The 24,333-nt window shown below is 37.5% G+C and overlaps 1 protein-coding gene across 2 annotated transcripts in view; it reads left to right on the top strand.

Moving 5' to 3' along the window:
* The window catches only part of HOMER1 (homer scaffold protein 1), an 88,070-nt gene that overhangs the window by 54,063 nt on the left and 9,674 nt on the right, over positions 1-24,333 (top strand). For both annotated transcript variants that reach the window (XM_057405454.1, XM_057405453.1), the window contains exons 6-7: positions 10,854-11,010; positions 23,391-23,501. In XM_057405454.1, coding sequence (XP_057261437.1) covers positions 10,854-11,010; positions 23,391-23,501 — 268 coding nt within the window. The remainder of the gene's footprint in view (positions 1-10,853; positions 11,011-23,390; positions 23,502-24,333) is intronic.

Raw genomic sequence — 24,333 nt, 5'->3', positions numbered from 1 at the left:
CCCTTTTTCTAGTCTAGGCGTCTCATCAGGGAAAGCAAAATATAGCTCAGAATATTAGAAAACAAACAAATACACTGAAACAGCATTGTAGCACCTAGGCATAGCTTTGTGAGAGGATGGGAGCTCAACACCTGTTCTGCTGTCTGTAAAAGCATAACTAGCAAAATTCATGTGCCGTTTCATACTCTGGCATCCCTTTTAGGTTTGGACAAGTTAAGTAAGGTGGGGTGGGGAAAATAGTGAGAAACCAAGCTTTGTGTGCTTCTCTGAAACTGTTGCATCAATTAAGTGTTGAATTGGGAAGAATAGGTCTATAAATTATTATATTTTTAACTTCCAGCTGAGTTTTTGAGCCAAACATCTGGTGTATGATGAAGAGAAGCTGAGGGAAAACTAAGGTCACTTAGTCTAGACTGAACAAATTAAGAAGTAGCAACTATCAATGAATAAAGGAAGGTGTCATGTTAGGTGTTGTTTTTTTTTTCTTAAAAACTAGTATTTTTTATAATAGGGGAGACAGAGAAATGTATATAGGGACTGCTTCCTCTGAGTGGTAACCTGTACTTCCTAGAAAAAATGCCAGTATCAGAGACTTCTCACGTATTAAATTTAATCTTTTTTTCCATCCATTTAATCTCTTTTTAGTAAATTTGACTCTAGGATCAACATAGTGCAAGAAAATTAGTCTTTTCTTGGATTCATATTTAGTTTAAACAAGGCAAATTTAATGCTTCCATTCACTTAAAAAGCTGGGATGGAAAAGAAGCATCAGCTGCAGTATCCACTTGTAAGTGTTGCAGCTCACTTAGAACTTGTTTTCTTCACACCTGTACAGTCAATAAATGCTTTAATGTGATCATATCGTTCATGTGACTTACTGCTTGTTTTTCAGAGTATTTCTGACAGCTCCATAGATGATTTAGTTTGGGCTTTATATACAGACTATTGATTCTTATAATTGTATGGTTATCACAGGAGATAAATTAAACTTAATTAAATTTGCCATGCTCTCACATAGCTTCTTAATGGAATAAAATTATTTTGTTGTCAGCATGTAAACTGACAGTTCATCTCCTGTGCTGTGTGATTAATGCATGTCATTGTATTCACCTGGGATAAGCAAACTGGCAATGGTAAGGCAAAAATTAATTGCACCAGTAGCTGATATTATAACCTAATGCACTAGCTGGGTAGAGGCCAAATAATCATAATTCAGAGTCTTTATGCAACTGCCTAATCACATATAACTATTTCTGTAGGTCATTCTATAGAATGTATTTCTCTTGCTGGCAGTGGAGTTGTGAGGCCCTGCGGCTTTAATGATTGTGCTGCTGAGTTCATTTTTTGCTATGGAAAAGTAGCACAGAAACCAGCATTAAGGTGTCTTAGAAGCTGAGCTATCGTGTGATATCACTAAGAGAAGGTTCAACTGAGATCTAAAATAGGGACTTGTAAATCTTGCACATTCAGCCACTCATAACAGCTCCTCTGTATTCAGCAGAGGCACAGTACACTCTAGGTAAAGCTGACAGTACTTAGAAATGCAGAGAGGGGCTTGTGCTGAGGACCTCCACCCCATGCATGTGGTGTATGTCAGATTTACAGGGTTGAGAGAAGTCCCTTCAGCCACCTCACTGCTTATATGTGTCTGCAGTTGCTCAGAGCATAACTGTTACTGTCCTCAGTCTGTTGTTGCAAAGCTGAGAATCTCAGTTGAGCTCCATAGAATCAACCTGTAACAGCAGCAGCCTCATGGGGCAAATCTATACAGCTAAAAAAATGCGCCTTGCCAATGCAGGCTGTGGGCTGATCCATTTCCACTTGTTACAGCAATGACATTGGATCTCTTCTGTGTCCGTGCAGTGTCCTTGCAGCTGTAAGACATGGTTACTGTTGTGTATGGAGTCCTTTTGAAGTTTCACATACCTACAATGATAGAGGGCTGCATTGCCACCCACCAGAATTGTTCTCCTTGCACAAAAGCAGAAATGGGCATTGTATGCCCAGAAGTGTTCTAGATTAGCATGGGAGGGTTGCAGATCCCATTGAGCCTTGGAAGGCTGTAGAGATGGAAGGGTGCTAAATCTGACTGTGTGCAAACTTGTGCTTGGGATCTGGCCAGCTGAGATGGACCAGGGCAGTTTTCAGAGAGTGCGAACCCCCAAGCCCCTATGGCCTTCAGAAGCTCGGGGCTTAGTGGCGGAGATGCGGTCACTCGTAAAAGAGTTTTTCTTTGTTCTTAACTACTACAGTGATCTGTGGTGAAGCTAGGGAAATTCCTCAAACTCACCGAGATGTAGTTGAGAGCACAGGTCAGTGAAACACTTAAAATCAGAATAGCTCTCAATAAAGGAGAGACCAGCTGAGAGAAGTGTATGGCACCTGAATACTCTTTCCTGTTGCATTGCTGACAGAGTGTAGGTTGGTTCAATGCACACAACAGTTATAGGTAGAACTTTTGAGAGAAACAGAGGATTTTTGTCTCGCCAGGGGCCTCAGCAAAATTAATCCATCCAAATACGAACTGTGAATTTACAGTTAAACTGTTTTAAATTCTTGGGTGAACAAATGAGTTTCAGAATGAAAGTAGTCCTAATTTAGATAATTTTAGTGTCATGGTCACTGTGTCCTGGTATGACTTGCCAATAACCACATCATCGAATTGCTTTCATAAAGTGACTAAGTGCCATAAGGAGCCCAAGTCAGTTTGACTTTTTTTGGAACCAAATACCCAGTAATTTTAGAAAATGGGACCTAAGTGCCTAAATAACTTAGGTTGTTTTTGAAAATTTAGTTTGTGGAACATTAGAAATTTTCAGCACCACAGCACAGTAAGGAATTATGTCTGGTGTTTAATGCACTGAGAAAACTTACCAGGTATCAGTTGTGAAAAATACGAGATACATTATAGGTGCAAGAATTAACTACTTCCAGTGATACCAATAAGTAGTTTCAATAAAGGAGCAAGGGTAAATGTTTTTTAATTTTTCAGAGGATCTGATTAATGTTAGGTCTGCAAGGTTTGCTATACTTGCTCTTGCAAGGGGCTGAAAGTGACAAGACAGAGTTTCTGATTTTGATTTATGATCTGTGGCCTTCATGAAGAGATAACCTATTATCTCTTTACTATATAAAATTAAATGAGTGAGACAAAAATTGAGATCTTTTCAGAAGAATAAAATTAAAAATTGAGCCTCTTCAATGAAAATAGGGGTTTTCTTGGTGCTACTGTGATGATTCAAGTTAAATGCAAGTCTTTTGCATTGTGTTACAGTGTACAAAAGGCATGCATAAAACTGTTCTTAACAGTGTAAGTTTAGTAAGAAACAGTCTAAATGACGCCTGTGGAAATACATAAAGCATAAGCTAGCAGACAACACACGAAGCTTGGAAATGTCATTGTTTCTTGTGGAGAAGAGGGACTTTTCTCTTTGTTCCCCACTTCAGCTTGGGGCAGGACTGAGATCTAAGCCCCAGTTGGTAAGGATCATAGCTGAAGCATTAATTTTGTGTTCATACACAGTCTTCTGCATCCATGGAGTGCCTTTCAGGAGCTCTGCTGTTGCTGTTGGCATAGTGTTTCCATAAGGAGTGAATACCACCATTCTTGGGCATTTTTTCCTCTGGCTTTATTTCCTACAGGAATACCATGCTGTGTTACCATAGAAAATAAGTATGTGAAATTTGCCTCCCTTAGATTTACTGTCCAGTCTATTCCTCAGTGATAAGCTTGAAAGGCGGTCTGTGTTGTGGTTTGTATCGGCCCTGTGATGAATGAAGGCTGTGTCTAAATAGGATATAGCCACCTATTTGCATTGTATAGTTGTCTGCTATATAGTGGAAAGAGTCCATACCATTAGTCTACCTCTTTGGTCATCCATCTCGTCTGCAAAGATACTGACCCTTCCTCAGTGAGCTGATAAAGCATAGCTCAAGAAGTGCCTAGGAACAGGACTGCCTGTAACAGAACTGGAAAGACAACTTTTGTACTTTTGGGTACTTCAGGTGATTCAGAATTTAAGGGCATGGTCACTCTGAAAGGCTGAACACAAGTGAAATATCATATATGAAACACCTTGAAAGAGAAATCTGCAATAGCTCCATAGCAAGAACCTCTAAGCCCAAATTTGCAGAAAAAGCTTCTGCATTTCTGTCTGCTACACTGACATAGAAATTGGGAGTTCAAGCAAATTGTAGCTCTGGGTTGAGGAAAGTGGTGTGCAAAATACAACAAAATATTCTGGAGTGGGAGAAACCTTCAACATTTGTAGAGAATGATAGGCTCTCAGAAAAGTCATGCTCTCACCTGCCAATTTCAGCCTTTCTCGCTTCCCAGTAGGTCTGTGCGGCTTTGTCATTAGTCACCTTTCTTAAAGTATGATATACTTCATGGGCCTTCTTCGCCTTTTTTTGCTATGATCAAATTTGTCATTTAATCAATCTAAAGAGCTGATTCAGAACTATGTTTCCATGTTTTTGTGCTGATGTAACTCCAGTGAGATCATGTAGATATTCCTTATCCCAAAGGAAAGAACAGATCTTTCATGCTCCATTAATGTGCCTGCTTCTCTCCCCAGGGAACCTATCCTGCTTTGCTAAAAATTCTTTTGAATACTCTAATTAAAGATAAGGATCTCTTTGAATATTAATTAGTTTTTCATTGGCCTCCCTCAAAATATTTAACTCAAAGCAATTCTCTGGTAATTATCTCTTGATTATAATTTTGAGAGGATTTACTCTTTTTTAATAAATTCCACTTTATCAGGTAAGACTTCCTTTTGTATGTGTCCAGTTATTCACAAACACAGATCAGACAATCAGCAATAGCTGTAAAGAGGCATTTTTTATTGTAGTTTCCGAAGTTTTCGTCTAGCAAAAGGTGTCATTCTTGCCATATTTCCTCCTCTTTTGCTGGTCTTTAATTATGTAACTATGCTGTAGACGACTGTGTCCCATAAATTCAAAGTCTTCTGAATGCTGAGTCCACTGCACCGGTAAAGGCAAACAGCTTTGTATGAATACTAAAATGGCAGAACAACTCAAAATGTCTTCTTTTGCCTCTTTCTGGAATGGTGAGATAGGTCCTGATCCACTCCACTGCTTTTTCTTCAGTTCCCACTCATTTTAGTATATCATTAGTATAATTAAATATATTTAATTAGTATAATTAAATGTTTCTGATTTCAGTTTTGCTTTAAATGTTCAAAAAAGAGGGAGAAACTTATGTATCATTACTAAGGGCATACTTCAGACTAGCAGCAGGACAAACTCTAAAACCATCATGTTTAAATCCTTTCTGTCATGAAGTAATTTTACACATTTAATAGATGGCCACAGAAGATGTCTTTTGAAATCTCTGAAAAGGGGTGAAACTCCCCAAATTCTGGTTTAAAATGTCTTCTAAACCAGGACATGAAGTGATGAGCTTAACTTTCATTCTCAGCATAAATGATAGTAGGATTCTTGTGCATTTTTAGGAATGCTTTAAGGGATGATGCTCTCATTCTCTGTGTCAGCAGAGTCTCAACCTTTCCATCTAATAAGACAGTCACATCATTCTAATGTAGGCAATAGCAAGTGTAGCCCATTGCAGAGATTTGTCTCTTCCAGCCTGGGACCTGCGTTATCTGAAGCATATTTCATATGGAGGATTTCATAAGGGCCTTGTGCAGAATTCCATCCCAAATACATAACCCAAACAAAGAGAAGAAGCTACAGTACTTGAGTTCACTAGAGCTCTGGGATACTACTGTAACAAAACCATATCGCGCACAATCCCTTTTTGCTTCCTTAAGCATGAAGAGCTGCTCCGTAAGGCTCTCTGGCAAGGCTGTCAGAAAGGATTGCCCCTTGCTGCCAGCACAGCTAGTGTGGTTACCAGCTGGTTGACTTGCTTCTCCCGCTGATCGGTAATGCTCACTCCACCAGACTCTTGGGCTGCTTCCAGCACATGCCACTATTTATAAATTAGGCAGCAGCTACAAGGACTCTGCTCATGTTTGTCAAGTCTTACGGATTCACTATACCAGATGCCAAATTTTGTAGTGAAAGTACTCCATTCTCTACTCAGCTGAATTCCTCCTCATTTTTGCTATCCCAAGACAGCACTGCTCACCATACACCTGGAATGCAGATCACAGTGACACCTGAAGAAGAAAAAGTATGTGCTCTTGAGTATTTCTCTGAAACCATGACTATGCTGTAGTAAGAAAAAAAACAATTCATTTTATGCAATGAATCCAATATTAAAACCCATAAAATCTTAATAAAGCAGAATTCTGCATGCATTTCTGTAAATCCGAAATAAAGCTTAAACCATGTTTTACAGTGTTGGTGCTGCATGCAACCTGACAAACAATGTATAAGGAATACTGTTTCAAAAAGCAGAAAGCATCTTTTGATTTGAACAGCTTTTGTTCCTTTGTTTCATGAAGGCATCTCTCAAAATAACTTCATTCTGAATGCAGCTCATTAATGTGTCCTCCCCGCCCCCTGCCTTTGCAAGCTTTCTCTAACTGGCTACACATGGTGACTGGAGCTTTTCGGATTAATTTTCCTAAAGTGACCTACTTTGCAGGGAAAGATAATCATGCATTTATAGCCTCTGGCACTCTATTCAGGTCACAGATGGACAGAGAGCAAAGCTATTCCTCAGTGACTTACTGGGGTTGTAACTAATCCCCAGTGAGAAAGGAAATTGGCCTTATGTTGATTGGTCAACCCACCTTAAAGTATGGGTGATCATTGACTCCTACTTTAGTTTTCAGGAGGTGTCAAAGTTAGGCTGTATGATACCAGCCAGTAGTCGTTCTAGTGACTGAATTACTGGGTGCCATAGATGTTAAATATATGACTCTGAATCCTTTGCCTTGATGGTGGATCACCATGTGTGTTCTGACTGTGAACATGTCTGAAGTTAACACACGCACCAGATACTGTGGCTGGCACCAATGATCAGATGTTCAAGAGAGTTTTGACCTTTTACTCAGTAACAAGCACGTATGATCCTGTCAGCACCTGCCATTGTAAATATAATTTTCTGTGCAATCATACCTAAACCTCTGTTACAACAGCATTTCTTTGTATAGCATGATCAGCTGAGCCAGTAAAGCCTGTATTTTGCTATTATCCATTAAAGGCCCATTCTACCTCTTGTACTTGGCACTAATGTAGTGATGTATGCAAAACAGCTTGTTCTCTTATTCTCAGATGTTCATAAGTTTCACAAGGGAAATGACCAGGCTTTGTTCCCTTTTGGAGAGATTTAGTACAGCCTTTCACACTGAGAAATGGGCAACAAGCAGGAGTGTTGAGGATGACTTTTTCTGAAAGGCCATCTTGAGACTCTGAGTGTGCCAGGCAGTCAGTGATGTTAATTCTTAGAGGTATGAAGAAGTAAGTGTTAGAATTGTGGCACTGTCAGCAAAGGAATGGATGGCTTTCAGAAGAAAACAAAGTATGTCTTGCACCACAGAACTGCCTGTGTCCCCCAGTGCATACATAGAGCATTGCTCTTTGCACTGCAGGACGAAACTGAAAGGTGTTCTGCTAGAAGTTAACATTGTAGTTTGGATCACTGTGATCACCAAGTGCTTGTATTTCATGTGCTTCCTAGAGCAAATAATTTCAGAACACTTGAGGAATGATTTGAGTTTTGTTTAGATGTTTACAGCTGTTAAGACAACCTGGCAGAGCTCTGTGTGTAATTTCCTATAACAGAAACTAATGCATCAAGGGCAAAATCAGTTCCTTTTGGCAGGAAACCTTTCAGACAGGAATTACGTAAAAGAACTTGGAGAGAACGAGTGTGTGCAGCCCTCCCATACCTATCCTGAGGGACTGTAGTGCAGCTGTTGCGCCATCAAAATTATGTCCATGGGCTCTTGCAGTTGTTGTGAGCTTTTTGAATTTTCCGCTTGTGTCCTTCAGCTTCCATGTGTGTTCCCTTTCCCAGGTATTAGCTTCAGCATCTTTTCTTCTGAGAGAGTATTCTCATTGTGTCTGAACCATGTGTTTCTCAGCATTTCTTCTTGAAGTACTGATAAATTTGAACCAATGCAGACTTCAATGCAGACACTTTTAGTCTAGCTTAAAACCAGCCTGCTGTAGGTGTGCTTTTGTCTGCTCCTAAAATAATTACTCTAAATCCAAACAAATCCAGTTTTAACCAAAATAATCCACAAAGTGTAATTTTGGTTATATTTATTTTATTTTTAGTTTGTCAATAAAGTACTCAAGAAAAGTAGGTCAGAACTGCCAGGATTGGTTATGGGCTATTTTAATCAAATTACAATCTTATGAAACGAAATATTTACATCTTTGGTTCTAGTGATGTTTCGTGGTATGATATACATCACATGGTTACATTTATTTCAGAGAATGTGGAGTTTTGTAAAAAGAAGGGGGGTAAGTCTAAATAGTTGGTAAGTCATTGTGTATTATCAGGTAAAAAACTGGACTAATATAAGTAATATGGAGCCATAGTAGAATATCTGTAGAAAAAAAATATATGCTACAAACAAATAACATCTGCATTACAATGGACATGTTCATGCCCACTATGTAGGTCTCTTAAGGGTAAAAAGTACAATTGAGAAATAATACTGGTGCATTCCTCCTGAAAACAACCAATCAAAAAATAACCATCTCCAAAGAAACCTTCTAGCTTTTGAACCAGGATAGCCATAGCAGTAACAGAAAGTGCGTGTTTCATGTATAATGCTGACATTGCAGTATACAAGCAGTAACTTAAGAGCTCCTGACTTTTCCTGGGAGGGTAGTAAGGGAACTGGCCAAAGATGAGCATGAAACATGCCAGAAATACCCTTTTCATTATTACTCAACATTGCTTGAGAGTCTGTCCCCTGGGATCTTAGTATCTTAAAAGTTTACTTGTATCATTGAGGGTATGCACATTATTACATTGAAAAAAACTTCATTTGCTTCCCTGTTTGCATATTAAATTAGGATATTAAGTGATAAAAGACATACAAAGATTTAAATCTGCTGTGTTACATCAATACAAAATCTTGTGTGTATATTTCTTATGTGGAGAAAGATGGGTGGGAAGCCACATTTTGTAAACCTGTAAGGTGTCACACAAAATTTGCGACTAGTTCTGCATTAGCAGGACTACTAATTGGAGCTACTTGCCAAAATGGCTGGAATGGGTGCTTGGCAGATCAGAACATCAAGGAGTAGTTATATATGATAATGAACTAGGTTTTACTTGGCATGGTTTTTACGTAATTTGTTGATCTGCTGCACTACTACAAAGTGAAATATAAATCTGATTATAGAAATGTTAAGAGCAGACATCGTTACAGAATTTTCTTCTTTAATATGTGAGTCAGTATTCCAAATGAAGTAGGATTATCATTATTTTAGTTTAGTAACTTAAAATTTAAAATTTCTTGGTGAACTTGTAGTTTGTTGATTAGCTCATTAAATGCTAGAGCAATTTGAAAGATACCCATATTCTTTTTCCAAAGGAACTTGTGTTCTTGTTGAAAGGGAGGAAGCAGCATCCCCAGAACATGCTGGAAGAATCAGACATCATGTATTAGTGAAGCAGTAGATGTGATCTGAATTGATAATGAATGTTTTTTGGAGGCTGGTTGATTTTGAATACTTGAGGAGTATTTATAGGATTCATAATGTTTTTGAAATATGCTTTGGTGGGATGGGCTGTGCGTGTGTGTGAAGTGGAAAAAAGAAACTCAGTGGACAAAATGCTGGCAGAATGTTTCTTTGTTCATATGTACAAAATCAAATAAGCCTATAAATGCTAGTATTTCTAATTAAGCCTATTAAATTGTATTTATTATAATAATTATAATAATTTGTTATAATTCATCACAAAGCTATATACAAAAGAATTTTGACCAGAGTTACAGATCTTTGGTTTTCAATTGTGCCTTTAACAGCAATCTAATGAGACAAAATTATTTCCGGTGTGTATTTTCCATATAGGTGTACACCTCACATGCTGTTAGCATTATACAAGTAAGCATTAATGAGACATTTGCATACTAATACGTTGATCTCATGTGTCTTAGATGTTTTTCTGATGAATACTGAGTGCAAGGATGGGGTCTGTGGGTAATGGCAAACTAATTACCTGTGAAAATTAAAGTCCTGTGTTTATTCAGAGAATAACTAAATTGTAGGCAAGGATTGTTCCTCCACAGGCTATTTCAGTAAACCCCATTATCATCTTCTTTGCAATAAAGCAGTAATATCTTTTTGCTCCTTGATCTTTAGTCTCTTTGCTGATATAACTGAGGAGAAGCATATTAATAGTATTATGGTATGGAAATTCAAGATCTTTGAGTTTGCAAGTACAAATTAAATAGGGTATTTAATAAAGAAGTAAAAGGCTTGCATTAAGACAACTAAGTTGTAGTTCCAAAGAACTACATTAGCTCTCTTTAATCAAGTTAGTGACAAATCTTTTTCTACAATACATTTCATAAAGTAGTACATTAAAAGAGCATTTTCACTCAATATATATGTATTAAAATAGTGATTAATCATATACATATTCTAGAATTGCACACTGTTGCTTTTGGGAAGCTGATGTGAATTCCATCATCCTTAACATTTTACTAAAAAAATTATCCTGTTTGACTGGGGGGGGTAGAGGTTGTTTTTCAATAAGGATATACCTATATTTTAGGAATTAAAAAGTTTTGATGATTTGAGCATTTAGAGACTCATTTGCACATTAAGTCATAGGATTTTTGCATAATTCTATTTTCCTAGATACTTTGAAAAAAATTATAAGGCATTTTTAATTAAAAAAAAATTAAAGAGATTTGGGGGCTCTGACCATTCTCATTCTGTCTGTGCAGTTCGACAATCAGCAAGCATTGGGAGGCAGAACTGGCCACACTCAAGGGTAATAATGCTAAGCTCACAGCAGCCCTGCTGGAATCCACTGCCAATGTAAAACAATGGAAACAACAACTTGCTGCATATCAGGAGGAAGCAGAACGTCTCCATAAGCGGGTAAGTAACTAAAGGCAAATGGCCAGGATCCTGAAGGTGGAAGTACTGGTGACTATTCACTCATTTTCAAGCAAAACGAATTTATTGTTGTGGTTTCAGGTTAATCTTTGAGACAGAAATTAATGGTTACTTTAAAGCACACAGGGTTCTTCACTGGGAAATTCTTTCCTTTGTAGCAGTTATTTTTCTGCAAAGGGTATTGTTGCAGGCAGGAAGAGTTGTCTAATCTTATCCCATGTTTGCCAGCTTTCACTCTGAATTTGATGCCATCACATCTGTTTCAGGACCTTCTCCATGGAATTACACTTCAGTCCCTCTTGCATTTAAGCCACATAAATTTGATGTCAAATCTGTAAGTTAAAAATACCCGTCTGTAGTTTCCATATGCAACAAAGGCAGTTTTCTCTCATCCTTGCACTTAAAGAAACTGAAGGTTCAAGATCATTAAACACAGTTAGACTTCTGCTCCCACTTTCAAACAGGAGGGACTGGCCTGTTCTCTCCACTGTAAATTTTGCAGAGGTATTTGAGCAAACCAGATATTAGTGCACCGTGTGGGAAGGAAAGACAGTGTTTTAAGGAGGAATAAAGTATACAAGGTTGAAGGCTGCATTATGAAAGCAAGTATACAATAGTTTAATTTCTTGTTTCACATGTAACTCTTTATACATTGTATAATCTATTCACTTTTATCCATATGAATTTGTAATCATAGGATACATTTTTGTGCAAAGCGATGGCAAGATTAGCACATGTATGGACTGAAGATGTCTTTGATGAAGCTGGATTATTTTTGTTAATATTAATTGACTTAGAAAATACCAAGGAGATGTACTCTGTTAAGAAAATAAAACCAAAACCAACAAGAGCCATTGCTTTTTTGCATGAAAACCGGTTTCATGAATCCGCTGAGAGGAAGGGAAAGGTCAAGTAGCAAACATGGCGGACCTTTTAATTTTGTTTTTTATGCTGTACTGCTCAGCTATATGAAACGAGGTATGGTACAGTTAGCCAAATCATGTAAATTGTGATGGGTTCTTTCAGACTGTGATGGATCTGTCCAACTGTTAGTAGTCTTGAGAAGTTAGTAGTCCCAGGAAGGTCTGAGAGGGGAAAAATTCAGCAGGCTTCATCTAACCTGGAGATGTGGAAGAGTAACAAGAATTCTCTTGAGCTTTGAGAAACCTGGGATAATGGCAGGTTGTTGAGGTTATCCTGTGCATAGACTGACTTGCAGGCAAGGATCCTGAAGTCCCAGCCAAATGATCTGATAGGGAGGAACAACAATTTCTGAAGGACTGTAACTGTGTGTGCCATAGCTGGCTAGATGAAAACGCATGAAGTAGAATTAAATCTGGTGCTTTTTGCAAAGTGCTTTTAGTTCAAGAAATTGGCAGTTGCTGACAAAACTGCTTTGCTTCAGAAATTTTCCAGTCAGGCTCAAGCTTGTCATGTGTGTTTGTACACAGGGAGACTTTTCACTTTGTCATGTCATTTAAGCTTCTCCTTTGAAAGGTTGGGAATTCTAACCTGTGCTCCAGGTTTGTGAATAGATGGTAAGTCATTAACGATAAAACTATTGAAATTACATCCTGGTATTAAAATCACTAGCACACAGATATTCAGGTAGATTTTTAAAACCAGATAGGCTTTACAGTGAAGAACGCATTGCTAAAATGCAGACATGGTAAGGTAGCATTCTTCCTAATATAACTTATTAACAGCTTTTGTTGCAAAATGAACAAAAAAAAGAAAAAAGCTGAGACATTATAGTCCTTACCTAAGAAAGAAAAGTAACACACATGAGGAGTCCCAGCTGGCCAAGATGGGCAAAGATCCCTTTTTCTTGATGCTACTCTCACTCTTAGTCAACTCTTGTTTAGAATCTGTTATTAGAAAACAGTTAATGAATACAAAAAGTTTTAGCATGTCACTTTGCTTTTCTATGCTACTACAGTTAGCAGAAGTGGTAACCCAGTTTCTATAGCTACATTCATTAATAGCTGATGATTTTTTCATAACCTTTACCCAGCAAATTTCCTGCAATTCTATATTTCTGAGGGTGTGCAAATTCTTTTAATATGGGGTCATCTACCCTATGCTCTTTCGATTGCCATTTGCATGCCTTTATTAAATGTTTCTGTAATCTGTGACGTATGGAGTTGTTGATATCTCACATAGAATACAGGAACACTCGGTGCCTTTGTCTTTCTAGAAATACTTGTAGATTACAAGTTAGTGCATCAAGAGTACTGCCCTCTGTTGGAATTGCTTTTAGAAAAATTAAGACCTGGCTAACCCAATAAATAGAACTCTTTAGGCAAAAGTACGGAGATCATGTTAAAAAAGTAATCAGTTTCAATCTGTTATCATATGGTACGATACGAGAGCTCTTGTAACCTCCATGCTCAAAAACTGATCTTCCAAATTGAAATAGTGCCCCATTTCAAAAAGAAGGTGCAAGATAGATGCTTTTTTTTTGACACAGATGGAAAATGGGATGTTGAAATGGCAGATCTGGAGCCTGTTGGTTATGGTACATGTGGTAGCGCTCAGTGTAAAATCACTGTGTTGTGCTATCTTTCTGTTCAGTTTATCTGTTAAGCTCAATACAAACATGTAGCTGCAGTTGATCCAAAAAATAAAATGCTCATCAGACCAGATTCGTCTTACATCAGACTATGTAGAAGTTACAAGTCTAAGATGGTCATCTTTTTTTCTTGTAATTCTTGGAGACACAGGAGCACATGAAGTGTCTCAGTCTTAAGAAAACTAAGGTGTTGAGTTGAATTTGCAGAGGTAAGTGCTTGTCTTTCTCCATAAAATAGCATATAGATAGTCCTGTAGCCATACTTCTAGTCACATGATACGAACAATGGCAATGTAGTTGTTTTACATGGAAAATTTGGCTTTGACAGCATGTTACCCACTGGAGAAGGATGTGTTTAGATGTGTATGCATTGGAGGGATGTACTCACTTATAGGATTAGAGTCTTGTATAAAATAGACCAAAATTAAGAATGGTACTGCTGACATTAACTACTACATTTAGTTCAATTTAATAATATATTAAGTGGTTATAATGTAATTGTGGTATTCACTTCTGATGTGCTTCAGGTTTAGATTCAAGTTTTGGTGCCTGAGTCATCTGTCTGCAAGCTGTAGCAGATGCATATGCTCTGTCAAATATGTTGTATGTGGGGAAGTAATGCATAGTTGTTTCCATCTTTAGTTTGTTCTTTGCATAAATAGCCTTATAAATAGCCTTATTTACATAAATAGTTTCCTTTTTATATTCAAAAAAAATACGCTAAAACTGTCTTACTAGTTGACTTCTTATGGTATCTTTTTCCACAGTTTGAACTTTGTCATGTTTTATTTATAAACATCCTTTGATTTTACATTATATCTTATTTTTTAATCTTCTGTTTTTTTCATTCACTGTGGTAAACTGGGCCCTTCATCTCATGCAGTATTTGTTGTAAACTTTGTTTTTTAAGTTGTTCTAAATTCTTTTAAGCCCAACATTTTTTTCTGTAATTGTATTTGAATTTGTTTGAAATAGGTTTTCTGTGTATCACATTATTTACACTTTTAAAAACACAGAATCAAAGCTAAAATGCCCCTTTCTTTGGTTTTGATTAATTAATTTATTATTTGCCATTTCTAAGTATAAGATATCCTCTATCAGTCCTTTTTTTTTTTTCATACTAACCTATATTTAATTTCTTTCTCTGTGGCTTCTATCTTCCTTTTTCCATTTTTTCTCTGCATTAGTAATCCCTGGAGCTGAGAAAAAGCAGAATACAGATTCAGTGTGGCTGAGTGCAAAGGTCTCAAAGTTCTTAATAAATAAAAGTTTTGTCCTCTCTTCTGACACGTTGTGAGCTTGTCAAAGTACTGTACTTTGATACTTTGTCAGACATATTTTTCAGAAGTTTGCTAAATGAGTTATGGATTTTTCCCTCTCAAATACAAAGAGATAATGATTTTAGAAGATGTCATGCCCAGTCAAGAGCTTAACTTGGAGCTCTCAGCCTTCTCTCCTCTAATCTGCTCAGCAGCAACTTAGCAAGGATTTCCTGTAAATGAGGTTGGGGAGCACTCCTACACACCTTGCATAGCTTTTGGAATTTAAAAGGGATTCATGAGCTTAGAACAGCTCAGTATCAGAAGGAAAACCCCTGAAATTGTCTCCTTCAGACAAATAGAATAGCATTGGTAATATTGTTAATCCTGATGCCACAAAAAAGAAAGGATTGAATGGTGATATGAATTATGGAAAGTAACCCTAAGTCTTTGGTATGTTAAAAATGAAAATGATTGATTTTTTTTTTCTTGCATGCTAACTGCTAAAGTAAATCATCCTGTGACACTGGGTAATAGCACAGACTAATAACACTAGTGCATGATAATAAGAGCAGCAGTCCTTGAAGATCATACATCTGCAGAAAAAGAAACCTAAGATAAAAAGAGATGAAGGGAAATGATCAAGCTCTTGGGTATTCCTGAAAGAACAGAGAGGTAAACTCTTGAGCTTGTTATTTTACCAGGATTTCCTAAGAAATAAGATAAAATTAGCCTATTGTAATCTGCTTCTTTTATACAATGAATGAAATAAGTATGCAGATATATTATGTAGTTGTCAAAACCACCTGACACCTTTCACTGCTGTTAAAAGAAATTTTAAACTGGATATTAAGAAAATGCATGAGCATACAGAGTTAAAACCATGGTCATTTTCTTGGGCTATTTCTATGCTACTTAAAGAAAATAGCAATCTATAAAAGCAGTTATTAAAGTCCAGAGGAAGTATGGAATACTGTATAAGCTATCTTCTCAGGTTATCTGTAGAAAATCTTTGCAGACCCTTTAGCAGTCACCTCCATGTTTCCACAAGCTGTATTAATAACTGAATAACCAAAACTAAATTTTGAAAATGTGATGAAGTTGCTTGCTAAATCAGAGCCCATGCTGTGGGCTTCGTGCTTGCTGAGAAGTCTTACTAGTACCACTGTGAGACTACCAAGAATAACTGTTTGGTATCATGAAGAAGGACGTTATCTAAAAGTGGCAATACGAATGAAGGTAATGCAAAGTGTGGTGGGAGGAAACTTAAGAATGCAGTTTTGATCCAAAACTGTATTGGCAGTGTAGCTTTTTTATGTGATGCTTTTCTCTTGTTATCCTCCCTTTAAAACTGTGTTCCTCCTACCCCCAGTGAACAATCCAAACTTATATTTAAATTTCATTTGATTGAAGCTATCCAAGTATAACTTCCTTCTTAAAATATTGTAAATAGTATGTGGCTAGATAGAAGTTTGGTGCCATTCATTTGTAATGAAAATAGATGAGCATTTTGCAGGATAGAAATGGGTAGCTTGGCAATATGATCAAAACAGTGGGGTTATAATTTTGTTAGTATTTGTCTATGGATTTATTTGAAAGAAATGTGTATGCCAAGGGACAAGTAAGTACATATATTTACATATAACATCCTTTCATCTGGAATTGCAAGCAAACCCTTGTTGCACTATAAACTCCTGAAAAGGCAAAAAAGGTGCAGCTCATGCCCAAGTGGAGGTCACAACGTTGAATACTGACCACATGTTCAAAAGAGATGTCTAGGGAATATTAGGGTTTTATATGACACAGTAAGATTTGGAAAGGCTAATTTGTTCTAACTTTGATAATTTCAGTTTTTAGAAGACATGGGGGAATTAGTGACTGGTTTTTATTTTTCAAATTGTGATATTGCCTTAAGACAGAGTTTGTGTTTCTGAACAGGCTGTAATTATCTGGGTAAGCTTAGTTATCCTTCTCACAGTGAAACTAGGATATAATAAAAATAGAAATCCAAAGCAACGTTTTTAAAATGCTTGAGAAACGATTGCAGAGTCTGACCACCTTCTTTGCACCTTTGTGTTAGGGGATACCAAAAGAAAAATGCAAGCATGTTATTTCAGGGAATATGTATTTTTTTCTCAGATGTGCATTCTTTCTCCTTCAAGATCAATTTCAGCAATCACAACTTCCATATTATTTTTGAAAGGGTGTATTGTCAGTTGTGATGTGAGATTATTAGAGTGTTTTCCTAGGACAGGACTTTGGAATTTCTCAGCTAACTTTCCTAATCCACATCTGGCCTTTATCAACATTCAACCTTTGGTTAATAATTACAATTTAGTAAGAAAGATGGTCTTTTTTCAGACATGGCAGGTGAATCAGGTCATGTTCCTGAAATCAAGATGTGATTTCAGCTTTTTTTAATACATGGTGAACTGAAGTCTTTTTCCACTTGTCTTGATTTGGTTTTAGAGCAGATTTGCATTTACGACCCAAAACTTATTTCATTGGGGTTTTTTTCTGGGAATTCATTTTCATTGAAAATCACAAGATTCTAATTTGAAAAAAAAACCCAAACCCAAACCGAAAACAAGCTACCAACCAAACTATTGTCACTCTGGGAAAGTCAAAAAAAGGTTTCACAGAAGGGTCTTTCAACCCGATCTTCATCTTTCTAAGAAAATTTTATGATCCACTTAACTGAAAGTTATAAAAAACAAACTTCGTAGAGGCATGCTGCAAAATCTTTATGTAGTGACAGCTTTGTAGAATGGATCATATTCTGTAATTCCAAAACTCCACTGACTAATGAGAAAATTACTGGATTTAAATCCTCAGGATTAAAGGATGACTTATCTGTGCTATTGCATGTATTTCATGAGCTGGCCAGATAGCTGGAAAAAGTATTTGCTAATTAGATTGCAGAGAAAGGCATGTCCCCTGAAGTTAGTATTAGCAGTATCAGTTGCAAATAATGGTTGAAGCTCAAAGCATCAATTTTAGTAAATTTCCTATATTTTCAACTATTCCTCTTGCAGTTTTATTATTTCCTTCACAGTGAGAAAGCAGATGATGGATTATTCCTGTTTCTTCTCTGTAGAAATGAGTAACTGTGGAAAACATTTTGATATTTCCGTGGCTTGCGGCATCAGTGCCCACAGAGAAAAATAAGTCCCTTTCAGCAAAATCTTTAATTGTTTTCCTGTTGAAAAAAGTAATATATTGTTGGTAATGCACAAAACTCTCCCTGCCCCCAGGCTATTATTTTATCTATGGGTAAATCTTGGAAAAATACAATAATTAATTTGCTGTCAGAAGTAGTGTATATAAATAATATGGTGGTGTACTTTTTGTTCTTTCAGCCTCAACCTTGAAAAGCGATTTTCCTGGTTTTCTGTGTTTTCACATTTCTCAGCACCAAAAATCCTTCCAAAGTTTCTTTATTCTTGAAAGCAGTGATGGAATTACTTTTATGCTTGGCTTGTTGCATGCTGTCTTGTATTTTACTGTCCACCATGAAGAATTGAGACGCTTCTTCTGCATCTGTTATGTGAAACTTTATGCAGTTATTCTGGTTTTGCTGAGCCGCGAAACATCACTTCTCTTCTCCATGTGGAAAGCGAAGGGCTCTTTTTTCATTGTAAGAGGTTCATTTTGAATTATTGATGGAACAATATTATCACAGTCATAGCTATGCTCCATTTAGGATGTAATTCAATCAGCTAAAAATACATAATTAATACTTCCGTCTTGCAAGTGAGCACTCTGAATGGTCTGCACCATAGCCTGGGCTCGTAGACCTTGGATATTGAATTCCACACTAAATAGAAGGGGTAAAATACCTTTAGGACACACCTTATCACTCTTTGCAGCTACCTGAAAGGAGGATGGAGTGAGGTGGTGGCTGGTCTCTTTTCCCAAGTAACAAAGGACAGGACAAGAGGAAATGGTCTCAAGTTGTGCATGGGGAGGTTTTGACTGGATTGAAGAAGTTTCTTTGCTGAAATGGTTGTCAAGCATGGGAACAGGCTGCCCAGGGAAGAGGTTTAAATAAAAGATGAACCCCTCAGTGATATGGTTTAGTGGTGCACTTGTCAGTGCCAGCGTAAGAGTTGGATTTAATGATCTCAGGGGTCTTTTCCAGCCTAAATGATTCTATGATTCTATGTTCTCATCTTTCTTTGCATTTCTGTAGAAGTTGAGGTAATTCCTATATGAAGTTTAGAAGAAATTTCCTGATTTGTTGGTACTGAATTTAAGATGCTGGATAAATACTATTGTTGCTTGAGAACAGAAGTGTACAAATTTATCTCAAGAAAGTGATTTGAAAAAAAAACCAACCTGCAGCAAACAGTGCAGATTCATTCATTCAGTAATTGCTTGGGGAAGGTGATAACTCAAAATATTACTGTCATTCTCACTTCTTTGACTAACTGAAGTCTTTGCTTGTGAAGTAGTTGTCTGTATTGGGATTTGATGCATCTCTCTTGGTTTCTTTGTGATTTGATTTGTTTTATTTTCTTTGAGAGATTCGTCGGTCCTTTGAAGCTTTGGACAGCCAGTGTTTTAAGCTCACATCAAGGCAGTCACTCCTTGTGTTAAGTGGCCCAAAGCTTAATTCTTCCAGTCTTCACAGCAGCCCAGTATGTGCTAACAGTCTGCTCCAAGGAAAACTTCTGCCTGGCTTCCTCCCGTATTTATACGTTGTTTACCGTATATTAAAGTTCCCAGAAAACACCAGAATGGCCTTTGCTGGGAAAGCTCTCCAGGAACAAGTTGCCTTGCTATCTTATTTCATCTAATACATTTCTCTTTGAAGGATGTAGTTAAATATAATGCCAGCCATATATTAGAAGAGTTAGCTCATTAAATAGTCACGGAAAAGCCCTTTCAGAATTTTTTTCCCTACATGCAATCCTTACCTGCATGGTAAATGCAAAGTAAAGAAGCAGTGGCTGAGAACGTTGTTTTTTTTTTCTTTTTAGTCTCAAATACAAAGCCACAGTATTGCCTTTTTTCACATATACAAGTCAGTGCAGTCTTAGGATAGCAAAATAAAAGAACCTTTTTTAATCAGTTATTGTTCAAAGACTGTTCTTTTAGTCTGAACTTTGTACTGAAAACAAGGCTTCTTCACAGGTACATTGCTCAGTGTTAATGTGTGAAGGCTTGAATGATTGATTGAAGCTTGCTCTTAGACATGAAACATGAAGAGATGTCCCTGCAAACAGCAGGAGGGGGGAGGGTCAAGGAGCTTCCTTTTATACCCCCTTTTGTGGATAATGCATAAACAGTTACTTTTAGTGTTACTTGGACCACTGGTCACAAGAAAAATAAGATCAATTTGAAAAGAGGAAAGAGAGCAAGTAAATGCTATCCAGATTTTTGGCTAGAGCTTTGTCTTCTGTTACTTCTGTTTTCAATCACTTATTCCTTGTATTGCATCATTTTCTAACTCATCTTACTCTACAATTTTTTTTGAAAGGGTCACAGTATGATTTTCTTTTTATAGGTACAGTCAAGAAGATAGCATCGTGAAGATAATTTGCCATCTTTTCAGATCTCTATAGGAATGGACTTTTAAATAAGGTTTCAGTTAAAGTAACCCCATTTTTTTTAATTTAATTTCTTCTTTTGTTTTTTCAACTCACTGATTCTTCAACAAATAGGAAGCAAGACAGTTGAGCAATGCATTGTTTTCTTGCATAAGCAGTAAGAGGTAGATGTTAGTAAAGCAGGACCAGAGTAAGACATCACAGCCCTTTTAGTGCAGGTAATTAACTGCCCTTCTGACACTAGCTGGCTCATTTGGCAAGAAGACAACAGAAGGGTGAGCACACTCCTTGCTCTGCTCAAGCAAAACTAGTTGTTTGTCTAAGCAATTCTAATAGGTGTCTTGAGTTAGTATGGGCCAGAGCATACTGGGAAACATTCACATGAGCCGTGTAGTTGGTGGGGCTACTGCAGAAGGTGTTTGCAGCCAGTGGCAGTACATGCAGCCAGGAGCAGTAACATTCCATCCACTGGAGTTCAGTCCACCAGCCTCCTTGGATTCCAAGCTTGCACCAACACATGCATCAACACATGCATCCGCTCTGTGTGTTTCCTCAGCTTAGGAAGCCATGTGGAGAACAGTGGGGGGGGGACCAAGCACTTCCTTAGTAACAGGATGAGACACCTCTTCACACTTGCTTCCAAGGCACTAGGTGCTAGGACAGAGGTGGTTTGGAGACTAGGTATTCTGTCTCTCCAGTTGAGGCTCTTAAACTTTGTAAATGAGTATTTGCTGTGTGAGTGCTTTGCAAAAGTCAGTGACTGTTGCTGAATCAAACAGGTTTAAAAGAGAGATAGACCTTCTTGGAGGTTCCCATGCAATGTTCAGTCTTTCACAATGGGTGGGAGATAGCCTGACCTCCTAATCCCTCCAGGGTCTGGGTTCACAGGGGCTTCCACCTCCAATTCAAGACTCAGCAGTAAAGCTTGGAAATGTTTAAGGAGTTAAACATCGGAAGGGGTGAATGTGGGCAGGGTGTGTTTCACAGTTCCAGCAAAATTTAGGAATGGGCTAAAGCCCATGTGTGGCATTCACAGTGCCAGAAATACAGGAATCTGGGTAAAACTGTGGCAACTCTGCAGATAGTGATGGGTTCTTGACTGAGCAAGACCCTAAGCAACCAAATTTGACCTCAAAATTGGCCCTATTTAGAGCTGGAGGTCTCAGTCAGATGACCACCAGGGCCCCCTTCAAGCCTAAATTACTCTGTGCCTCTCTAATTCTTGCTATATCCAGATTCAGCCACCATGTAGTCATAAATTTATCTCTGTTCCAATTCTGCTTGTGTTTGTGTAATTGTAGTGATGAATACTTTAACAGACAAAATCAGTAACAGTCACAGGAATCCAAATAGAGACATCCTTGTGCAGAATCAAATTGAGAAAATTATCTAATAAGACTTCGGTTGTAATGCTCAGTGGGATCTAAAGCTGAGCAAACTGCTATTGCTTGCACTGATGCTTCTTTTGGGACAATTCCAGAAGGTAATTCTTTGGGGTGAGTTGTTGGGTGCCATGTTACCAAGCTATATTCTCATCCCACATTCCCCTTAACCCCTCACAAGAATTTGCTGTAATCTCAGTTCTCTCCATTTATAGAAATTGTGCGAAATGTCTACAGTTTTCCAGTAGAAGAAACTAGCGTCGTCATGGCTATTACAGAGGGGAAGTTCATGCCCTGTGACTTATAAAGAAGTTGATAGGGATTTTGTTTCAATTTTCTTATGTTTCATCTTGGCTTTCCTTTGACTTCACTCAGCAATCTACCTTTTGAGCCTACAGAGTCTGAAATTACTGGCATCAGAGTGGTTTCTCTAGTTAAAGTACATTGGTGCTGGAGGGCACAAACCTTGATTCCTCAAGATGTTCTTTTAGCTAAGAAATAACATTATCATGAGAATGCCTGCCCCTCTGTCTAAGGGCTAGTTCTCCAAGAAAGTTAAATGGAGACCCGTAGGTTTTCATTGCAGAATTGGTTAGCACTTTGTACAAAGAAGTTGCCATAGGCAGATGGTGAAGTTTTGTTGAAAAATGTTGTACTAAGATTGAAAGGCTCATATCTTCTGGGGGGAAAAAGGTATTGTTTTAAATAGTATTTTTAATATTTTAACAGTTTGTTCATCAGTGGTTTTAGTGCTTACATCCACGCAGACACACAACATGAGAGTTCTATCATATTTTGATTTGTAATTTGAGAAATACTCAGACTTTCCTCTGTGGAGTCTAGCTGCATGGCTTTTATTTCTTTGGTGCAGAAGCTATTTTTTGACAACTGTTTATCTGTGAATGGCAGGATATTAACATCTCTTCAATTAAAAGTAAAATAAAGAGGGCATACCACCGTTAGGTATCTTCACTTATTCAAAGGCAGATGGTGAGTGTTTGCTGTCTGATGACAAAGAGGAAATGTGAAATCCATTAGTTGTTGGCTTTGAGGCTGAGAGATGAGGTCTGTGACTAGAGAAAGTAAGAAGCTGGCAGTTGTATGTTGCTGGCTGAGTATTTGCTATTACACTGTTGATGCCGAGTCAGAAATTGAGGCTGTAAAAAGTTAATTGGCTTGCTAGGAAGTGGGTGAGCATTGTGGCTTAGTTGATTCAGGTGGTGCAGCATTGAAGTGTCAGAGAGGTTAGTCAGACAGATCTGTGTTTAATTGCCTACTACTATTTCTGAAATGGTAATTCAGTTTCTGTCATAAAATTTACAATAATTAGGAAGTATAATTTTAATTAATGTTATTTTCAGCCTGCAGCATAATAAATTTATTGTTTCCAAGAAGTCATGTCAACCATTTTATACTAAACAATTTATTAAGGAATTTTATGCTAACTTCCTAGAATACCTTCACCATTTTGATCAACATAAGTCACCCAAAATGATACTTCACATATATTTCACATACAACTGTTGGTGCAAAGAGTAATAGTACCTTGAATTTGTTGAAATTATTCTGTATGTGTTACTTCTACTTATTTCAACAGGTGACTGAGTTAGAGTGTGTGAGCAGTCAAGCCAATGCGGTGCACACGCATAAAACAGAATTAAATCAGACAATACAGGAGCTAGAATCTACGCTGAAGAAAAAAGAAGAGGTATTTTCTAACATTTATTTGTGGCTTTTCTGTTATATCATTTCTAAAGGCTTTCAATATTAAGCTTGTGATAGCTGGTAAATACTATATTTGTTTAGATGTTACAAAGTGAATTTTTTTCAGTTGATCAAGTAAAATTTTTTGGAATCGTTAATATTTTTTCATGTATAGAGCTAGGTATCTGAACAACAAAAAAATCCTATGATGTTTTCCAGTTTGCTTTTACCAAGCATATTTGTTTGCAGGGGTTGGTCATAAGTGGTTTCCACAGTGCAGTGATCACTCTGATGCAGTCCAAATTCACTAAGAAGGGAAGCTGTCATAAGAATGCTTTCTTTTTTTCTGGCGAGTAGGGTTTGGAACATGTAACAGATCAATACCTTTTTCAGGCCAATCTGTTTTTCAGGCTATGTTAATATAGCTGACTGTTTATGTTCCCCAAGATGAGCCCTTAAACACATGCCAAACCCTTGGCCTGAAACTTTATGATACTTCCTGTGGCATCTGTCCTTGGCTGGACCAGCAGCAAGAAAATAAAAGGAATTGGAATAGTACCTGCACTGGCATGAGTCCTAGAGGAAAGGAGATTTGTGGCACAGAGTGGTCAAGAACTGCTTCTTTATGGATGGTACAAAGGAGGTGGAAGAATCTGTGTATGAAGGATTATTTGTCCCTATAAGACAAGATCCCTTGAGCCCTCAGGGGGGGCCTTGAGATACATTAACTACAGAATATCCTCCCAAAATGGAACAAAACCTTTTCCAAACTACCTCATACTTAAGAGATTAGCCTCAAGTTGGTAATGTTTCCCATTATGGTGCCCGTTCACTTT

Source organism: Pezoporus wallicus, unplaced genomic scaffold (assembly GCF_028554395.1).
Source record: "Pezoporus wallicus isolate ANWC-B61680 ecotype Strahan unplaced genomic scaffold, APGP_CSIRO_Pwel_v1 scaffold_2696, whole genome shotgun sequence".
Lineage (NCBI taxonomy): Eukaryota > Metazoa > Chordata > Aves > Psittaciformes > Psittacidae > Pezoporus > Pezoporus wallicus.
The sequence above is the reverse complement of the archived record's forward strand: the minus strand, read 5'-3'. Positions and strand labels throughout refer to the sequence as shown.